Below are 9,303 nucleotides of genomic sequence, written 5' to 3'. Positions count from 1 at the left end.
TTTATTAAACTATAAAAAAACATGAAAAATTTTGGTTATAGCATAGCATAGCCTCCTTTTAGCCTCCATAGTTACTGTATTAAAACCAAACCAAACCAAACCAAACCTCCATTCACGCAGTTGTGCAGCTCCGAACTGTTCAAGAACGCGATACTCTCACTCCATTTAATTGAGTCATAAAGTTCAGAACTGTTCCGCGCCATATGGAGGCACCAGACTATCGCGCACAGCTCCGTTCCAAAACCGTTCTCGAGTAGCCCAGGGCGTAAAGCTCTGGAACTTGAAATTCGCGAATGGAGGACAGCAAGTGTCGTGAGTCGTGATGGCTGGGTGGGCCTGACACCGGGAGGCAAGCAGGGTAAGCAGGGACATAAGACATAACACCCATCATAACACCAACTTTGCCAGAACTCAAATGTAATGAAGACATCGAGTTGGCGAGTCATCAACTTGAGAGAAGAGGGCCATAGGAGATAGGAGATCTTCACAATAGGAGTTGTTCTCAAATCCAAGGAGGCAATAGAGAAAGAGAGGTATGTTATCCTCTATTATATAGATTCGGGATATTATAGATCCTCTCTTATAGATCATGTCTAAGGAGAGAACAAGTTAAAGAGGTGGAGAAAATCACAGAGACAGATCCTCCAGCCTCCACCTTATGGGTAGGGTTTCCAGAAGTCGGGATTAATCCGGACATGTCGGGATTTTTACTACATCCGGTTGGGTCCGGGGTCCGGACGGATGTATTAAGATATTCTTTGGTTCCATGTCACAATAATGCAAAATAATATATTACTTTTAATACATTTAGTTACTTAAAAAAGCGTCGGTAAATTCAGTAGGTAGTGTAAATTCATTCTTTTACTTAAGTTTTGAAAGTTATAAATTTATATTTTGCTCTTGTTTTATAAATAAAATAAAAATTATAACTATCATCAATCAGTAGGTAATGTAAAATGCTACTTCGCTAAAAAAATATGACGTCCGGATTTTGTCCGGATTTTTGGGAAGGCTTGCCCGGAGTGGACAAGTTTTCATCTGGTAACCCAATGACTAAAGAATATAAGGACATGTAACGCCCCTATACGGGCTGCAGCAGAATTTGTGACCTTTTTTTTTGTTTTGGTGGCAAACAATGAGTTATCATTTGGTCACCAGCGACAATTTTAGCGATTTTTAATAGTTTGTGTGTAGTAAACTTTATTACAATGGTGATTACTTTTTAGCTTTCAAGTGTAAAAGCAGCAGCGATAAGAAAGAGCCAGGAGCTACGTTCCATAGGTAAATAAACAGTCCACTCCAACTTTTTAGCGTTTTCTTATTGAATTCGATAATTATTCTTCAATTTCAATTAACATCTATATGTACTTGATATGTGCTATACGTCGATACTAGTTTTGTACCTTTTGTTAACATTTTAATATGTTTTTTTCGTAATTAATTAGGATGATACACCATAGGCGTAGTGAAAACAATTATCAAAAAATATAAATATTGCTTCAAACAGCTAGGTTAAGAAAAATATGTGCTACGGCACTGTTTGGAGTCATCGTCACAATTTACTCTCGGGTGTTATTTATCCTTGGATTCTTTAGTCATTGTGGTAACCCTACTCAATGGGCAAGCCATGGGCAAGCTTAGACAAGGAAAGAGAGGGGACAGGTAACACGGCAGCTGAAAGTGAGGCAAGTTGTCAAGAAGCGAGATTCTCCAATGGCGTAGCATCAGAAATTAGCTTGTACCTAGACGGTACAAAATATTTATTAAAACGAAAACTAATATATCGTTCATTTTTGAGTAATGCATATACAATTTTGTATTTTATAGTCTCACCTTTATAATATTAGAATATCTAAGTCGATAATGCAAAATTTATTTAACAGTCACAGTGGATTCCCAGTAAACACAACCCCTTCGAGCCGAAAGCGGGCCGAAGACGCGTTTCCGAAACGTAGTGTCCGGGCCGAATCCGTGTGCCGCCTCGGCGTGCAGGCGGGGATGTCCGCTCGGCCGTTAGGCGGCCGACTGCCGGCAAAAAGAGACTAGGCTACGGTTCTACGCGGCTTTACCGCGCTTGGGTAGCTTACTGACAAAAGTATTCCAGCCTGAATCGTTTAGTGAACCAGCCGACTTTGGCCCGTTTTCGTTTTACTGGTGGTTACCTATCTACACCTACCAGTATACAGGGTGGACTGAATGCCGATGATTGAGGGTAATAATCCTTCGATAATTCTAAGACAAAAAGTTCATAGGGACATAGTATTATGTCCGCCTAATTTTTAAGGATAGGGTGTTAAACATAAAAAAGGGTTTTACCCATACACTGGCACTGCTGCGTTTTAAAAATGTCTTTCAATTTTCGTTGGTTACTTTTAATTAAATATAACTCCAAAAATTTAATGTAATCTAAATATTATTGCTCTATCAAAAAAATCTAATCTATTATTGCTATTAAATTAATTAGGATATATTTTGTTATTGGTGCGATTATCTGTATCGGTCGGAAGAAAGTTAAAATATTTCATTAAAAAAATATACGAAAGATATGAAAGTAATTTTTATTTTTATATCTTAAACATTAGGCGGTTGCGGACCTATGTTCATATGAACTGTTTCTCTAGAATGATCCAATTGAGTATCACCCTAAAATATCGGCATTCAATTAATAATAAACACTTTGTACAGGGTGTCTAAAATGCAAAAATATTATTTTGAAACTGCTCTAATTTCTTACTAAAAAAGTGTTTTCAATCTTACTTAGAGGCCACCTAAATACCAGTAAAACTAGCCGAAAAACTGACTGGAAAGGTTCAAGTGAGGTTGTGAACATTACTAGAAAATAAAAACGAATTAATAAAATGTTTGAAAGAACAACTTTTATACATAGTTTTATTGTTTTGTATATAATTTGTGAAAATGACAGTCACCATGTATACAGAACATGAACTAGCAGAATGATAGGGATATAATACCAAAAAAAAACTTAACAAAACAACTTAAAATAACCTAACATAAAATAAATATAGGTACACATTATTCTGCTAAAAAATCGCAGTGAAGTTTAAAACCAATATGTATAATAATAGGCTTCTTTGGTGCTGGATTCGGTCAGAAAAGTATTTAAACTTCTTACCTTTTTGAATTTGAATTGGTATGCTTAAAAAAATATTAATGAGGAAAAAAACCGTCTCTATAGAAAATTCTTACCATTATAAGTGGAAGTCGGTTTAATACTTAGCATGGGTTTCTGAGTGAAATTTGAATTTAATTTCTAATTTTGTTTTTTTTTTCGGTTAGCTCGGCCGCCTTCTCGGTCTGCTGCGTTTTTTATCCAATTTTTTATTGCCTGGTCAATTTCCGAATTAGTTGCATTACTGCACATAGAGTTTCTTCTAACTGCACCTGTAAATGAAATAATTAATTTTATATTGATTGTGCATTAAGCCAAACATTATGTAGCATGTTCAAGAAGAATGGAAATTATTATACTTTAAGTTTAAGATTCATAATCTAAATTCCTTATTCTTACCATAAATCAATTTAAGAACGTAGGGCAGCTTCTGAAAACTACCCTTGTCATTGGCCCCTATCCAGTTTACTTTGATAGCTAATTCGTGGTTTAACAAGGTCCCCAATATTCTCCTGGTACACTCTTGGTAGTCTTTACCACCCAAAAGACTTAGTAAAGTTAACTAAAATTAAAAAAAGCATTAAAAAGTACAATAAACTTGTTGTATAATGGGATTAAAGAATGCAAAATGTATATTATTGATCTCACCATTCTATTATAAAACTCTTGATCATTTCCCAGTTTAGTTCCAAAATCATAGATTTCATTGTAACTTTTGAAGTTCATCAGTTCGGTATCCAAAGTTTCCATATTATTTGTTACTTTGTCATTGTTGCTTCTTATGGTCAAGTTTTTAAGGTCCGTTTTAATAATGGTAATATCTCGGAGGATACGCTCCAAAATATCTAAAAAAAAAACAAATTAAGGCCATCTGCAAGAAATAATTTGATACTTTTTAATATATGGTGTTTTTATACTTTTTGCCAATGCCAAGAATGAATTTTAACAAATATATATATGTAACATGTCAGGGATGTTAATAACAAGCTTTTTTGAAACACTTGTTTAATCCTACTTATTATTACTTTTATTTTTTTCACAGCAACAACGTGTGAATGACCCTTCCTTTCTAGAACTAGCCTGTGTATATGAACTAGCTTCAGATGGGCCTAAATTACACTGGACTTCTGGAACAGGTTGCAATAACTGTTGGAAGGTTGTTACATTTTTTTTGGACCCTTCGTTTTGATCTGGTTCAGGACTTAAGTAAAGTTCTCGAACAGGTTCCAAGTTTGCAATTTTTTTCTTAGGAGGAAATTTCGGTGGCGGGGGTAACTCATCCTCATCATTTTCATCACTATCGTAATAAACATAATCATTTTTCTTTAACACCTGCCGAGACTTTTTACCACTGCTGGGAGCATTATCCAACTCAGATTCCAGCTCCGACTGCGACTCTTCCACTTCCATCTTCCTTAGTTTCCAAACAGTCTTGTCATAATTAACTAAAAAATAACAAGGATCTAATGGGTGATAACGGAAACTAGGTTTTTAAAAATATTTTGGGAATTATTGATGATATTTTTTTGAAACTTGACGATGAAAGACTTTGGCAAAAAAGGGATATTATTTGAACTTGTTTAAATTAGAACTATTAGGTACTGCTAATTGTTCAGATTTGTTTAAAATAGCCCCTAGACGAGCACTAGCTGGAACGAATTTATTTTTAGGTTAAATTTATAATTCTACTAAATAATTCGAATTATTAATTCGATGGTGAAATATGAATTATTACTAATTATTCGATGGTGAAAAATAATTCGATTATTCCCATCACTAGCTAGTAGGTAACAAAAAAGAAAGGGAGTAAAAGTGGTAAATTTCTAATTACAGCTTACCATCATGATATTTTACAATAACCTGACACTCCACACATTTTTCCTTGACAAGTGGAAGATGGTTTTTGACCGTTTTTTCTCTACTTAGTGTGGATTTTAAGTAGGAAGGCCAATAGCAATAAAGGGCTCCTTGCTTTTCAAATATCCATGTGCTTGAAATGAGAGCCATCGATATTATTCCCTCACTGGACTCTTCGGGGAAATCCACAATTACATATTCCCTGTTAAGTAATACAAACCTACTTTTAGTAAAATTTAAATTAAGTACATTTTCAAAAAAAAGTTTACTTTGTTGGCAAAAATATTACTTTGTAGAAATTTGTTAAAAACCTAGCATAATATAAGTATACTCCCCTCACTTATCCACTATATTTGACATTTTAGGAAATATTAATGGGAATATTAATTGCGATACTTAACAGTAACAAAACAAAACATGCATGGTATATAATCATAAAGTGTATTATTTATTTAAATAAACAATGATAGTTCCAAAACTGTAGGTTGAAGGTATTCAATTTAACATTTTGAACTGTCACTGTTTCTTAAAGAACAGAGTTTAACAAGATAATATCATTGAATGTTAAGCAGTACTTAAAGTAAAAAAATTGATAGATATATTAGTAAAAATGAATAAAAGGACAACACAAATATCTGTTATTTTTAGTAGGTAGTAGTAAGGCTTTACAAAGTATGCTTTCACTATCAGTTTCAACAGAAGTTTCACTAAGTGAAACCTCGTAACAAGACATGAATGAACTATCACAAGGATAAGTCAAGAAAGGTTTTAAAATAGACATTTGTTGCCCAGTAATATAAATTTTTCCTAATTTAACAAAAATATATTCAATACAAATGATTGTTTGGTCCTTTAAAAATGCACAATTATTACCAGCCTTACATGATAATTTCCAGTTATTATAAATAAGTATAGGATAGAAAGTCTTATTAAAGTCAGTTTTCACAGGATTACCAGAAATGAATATGTTATTTTCATTAAATTTTTCCTTTTCAATTCTACCTTCAAAGATTCGATTAATAACTTGAGGCAAACACTGGTGAGATTTTCTTATCATTTTTTTTAGCATACCAAGGTAGTTCTCAAAAGCAAAACAATTTATATTATTAAGGGTATCAAAACACTTGGCTTCTTTTGCAAGGTGGACTAAAACATGTACATTGTAAACACAAAATTCTTGCCCATATATTTGAATGCTATGTGATACAAATAATCTCAGTAAATCATTAGCATACTGGTTAAGATTTGTATTTAAATCGTGTCCAAGCAGAATAGTAATAGAAAACTTTAACAACATAATATTGGCAAAGACTTGCTTTGGTAAAATATCACCTAAAAGAGGGGTGATATATAAAAGAAATTGTCGAAACTCAATGGCTTTCCAATGTTCAAGATCTCTTAGACTTCTCGGTTTTCTATTGAATTCTGCAGGCCAAAAGTTACTTATATTTTTTATTAAATTTTCTAACATTTCGAACTTATTCCCAGTGACTCTATACAATCTACTCCCATCTCTCCACAAAAACAGTAATTTCCTCATCACACCAAGGCAAACAGAGTGCATATAATCTATAGGAAAGCTAGATACCATACCAATACCAAGATTACATAAACTCTGACTCCTTTATGGTAGTTACCATAGGCTTGGTGAACAAATTCCTCATCAGTTCTTGGAGGAGCATTGGAATTTAAAAAAACCATTCTCTTATTAACATAAAGTCCTTTGACAGTACACTTGTCACAGCCCTGATATGAGTTGTGTGCCATTGTCGCTTTAACGTATGAGCGAGCTGGAGTGTCACAGCAAAATGACATACATTTTACTTTAATAGTTTTTCCATTAACCTGTAAATGATTCTGATATAACTCCAACACTTCATTAACAAATTCACTAAAAAAGTCATTAAGAGGTGGCTTTCCTGTTCCATAATATATAGCAACTGCAAAAGGGTGTTCTCTGGGATAATTTGAAATTCTACATAAAATAGGCCAAAAACAATTTTTTGTGCTCTTATGCAAAGGCAAACCATCAATGTTGAAATGTAAATAATACAAAAATTCATTGATGCTACTATCACTCTCATATTTACTAAAAATTCTTTTGATTTCTTTTTGTAAACCTATATAGTAAAATTTCCCATTTCCTATTACCCTTACATCAATTTGCCTTGGAGTTTTTAACAGAGTTCGAGCATTTTTTGGCAGGTTACAAATATTTGGATTTGAGGAAAACCATGTTAGAAGCTCTGTTATTGAAGTGTGTGTTAAATTATTTTTAATGGCCCACCCTCTTAAAAATGTAGCACTTGGGTTTGCCAAGTTAGGTGTCAAAGATGAGGTTGAGGCAGAAGTCAATGGATCACTGTCCAAGTCATCCGAGGAGGCATTAGAGTCAGAATCTGAAAAAATGTATTCAGAGTCTGACTCGTCAGAAATCATTTGTAGTTCTCCTGTAGAGGTCACATTTGAACTCGAAGCTACACTAGTGGAACACGATATATTTTGATACTCGGAAGGAACTGGGGGGTCAGGAACATAATATTGAGATTCGAGAAACTGTTTTACAGGGGTAGGTGAGGAGTCAGGAATCTCCTGAGGTTGAGAAAACCCTTTAACAGGTGAACAATCATCAATGAGGCATTTCACTTGAGCAGCAATCTGGCGTCTTTGTTGTCGTTTACTAAGTTTTTTAACAACTCTGCCCTCCATTTTTAACTTCTTTCAAAAAGTGATATTAGTATTGTATAAGTACTCCCTTCTTTGAAAGATTATAGCATATTATTAACAGCTCTATTATTTCTACCATTTCATCTACAACATAGATAGTGCAGAGACTGCCAGAGATATATATATATATATATTATGGGCTTCCATAAAAACACTGATTTTTTAAAGCAAAACAATATATTTAACTATTAACCTCACAAAGTCGAAAAAGAATAAAAGATGCTAGGAAAAAGTGATAAAAAATTATGATACCCACTTTTTTTGCTTGTAATTTGTTTTTATAAAAACCCATATAGGTATCGATGATTGATAGGAATAGTACAGATTACAGATAGGTACTTACTTGTCTTGTTCTGCCACTGCCAATGCCATAATATGTCAAACACACACAAACAATCCACGAAAAGTTCGAACAAACCTTATACCACAAGAAAAACCAGTCGGTAGTGTCCTAACGAGGTGAAAAAATATTAAAAACCGAAAAATAACACATTAGAAAAATGGCGACCAAACCAACACAACAAACAAGCAACAAGTCGAGCTGTCGTGCGGTGACGACGGCTGGACAGCTCTCAGCCAATGAGAGCTGAGTTTATATCGAGGGAAATTCAAACATAAAAATGCAACGTTTCTTTCGACGATACTGTGATTACATGCGATCTGCCGCTAGCTAGCCACCGACGGTACGGTTATCTCTTAATTACTGGCGCTACTTTCTAATTCCGAATGCGCATAGCGGTTGCATAGAAAGTGGCAAATAGTTAGCTAAACAATGTATGCGGCCCGTAGTCGTTAAAACCACGATTTTGAGAAGCCGCTGCTTAACCGAGAGTGCCAGATGTCGGCCGGAACTTTGCCGCCTAGTCTTGGTTTACTGGGTTGATTATCAAGACAATTATTTATTTATTAACGTGTGTATAATGAATAATTAAATAAAAAATAATGTAATAACATATGTTTTAAACGTGTATATACATATATGCTGTATGATCGAAAAAAACGGCTTCTTGTTTGTTTGGAAATGACAATTTCACAAATGAATATTAAAAATTACATTATTCATTGAATCCGTAAGCAAGTGTGAAGGGAATTGACTAGATTCATTATTATACCGTATAATCGAAAAAAGACGTCCAGTTGGCTTGTAAATTACGATCGATGATATTCCCCATATAATTCTACATATAAAATGACATAAAAACTATACAAAACGACATCGAAAAAAGACGGCGTCAGCGATAGCTATGAAATGAAGATCGCTAGCTATGAAATGAAGATCGCTGTCATTTTATATGTAAAATTATATGAGGAATGTCGTCGATCGTCATTCACAAGCCAACTGGACGGTTTATTTCGTCGTAGCGCTTAAGCCCCGTTCTCAGAACAGCGACTGTCGCCAGCGACACGTCAAGAGGACCAATGAGATTTGTACAAAATTCAAACAGCTGTCAATTTTAAATTTAGTACAGCTCCCATTGGTTGTTGTCATTCTGAGAACGGGGCTTTAAGGTCGCGGTGATTAACCCCTCCCCCCATCCTACATTCTACTTTGATTCTACATTCTATAACCTGTTCTGTGCATTCTACCA

At 34.3% G+C, this 9,303-nt stretch overlaps 1 protein-coding gene across 8 annotated transcripts; it reads right to left on the bottom strand.

Moving 5' to 3' along the window:
* Window positions 1-2,854: 2,854 nt before the first annotated feature.
* Window positions 2,855-8,579, bottom strand: LOC115882241. 8 transcript variants are annotated; one of them, XM_030900168.1, is made up of 8 exons: window positions 8,058-8,561; window positions 6,581-7,798; window positions 4,969-5,189; window positions 4,156-4,575; window positions 3,779-3,975; window positions 3,530-3,692; window positions 3,208-3,402; window positions 2,855-3,156 (listed from the first exon to the last, which is right to left on the bottom strand). In XM_030900168.1, exons 3-7 carry the CDS (start codon window positions 5,135-5,137, stop codon window positions 3,272-3,274), a joined length of 1,080 nt encoding a protein of 359 aa, XP_030756028.1. In that variant the 5' UTR covers window positions 5,138-5,189; window positions 6,581-7,798; window positions 8,058-8,561; the 3' UTR covers window positions 2,855-3,156; window positions 3,208-3,271. The 8 variants fall into 8 exon arrangements, with proteins under 8 accessions (XP_030756028.1, XP_030756026.1, XP_030756027.1 ...); XM_030900166.1 differs by having other exon boundaries at window positions 6,625-7,798; XM_030900167.1 differs by having other exon boundaries at window positions 4,969-6,832; window positions 7,275-7,798.
* Window positions 8,580-9,303: the final 724 nt, after the last annotated feature.

The sequence above is a fragment of the Sitophilus oryzae genome, unplaced genomic scaffold (assembly GCF_002938485.1).
Source record: "Sitophilus oryzae breed Bouriz unplaced genomic scaffold, Soryzae_2.0 scaffold_177_pilon_pilon, whole genome shotgun sequence".
Taxonomy (NCBI): Eukaryota; Metazoa; Arthropoda; class Insecta; order Coleoptera; family Curculionidae; genus Sitophilus; species Sitophilus oryzae.
This window is presented reverse-complemented; position numbering and strand designations above follow the sequence as displayed.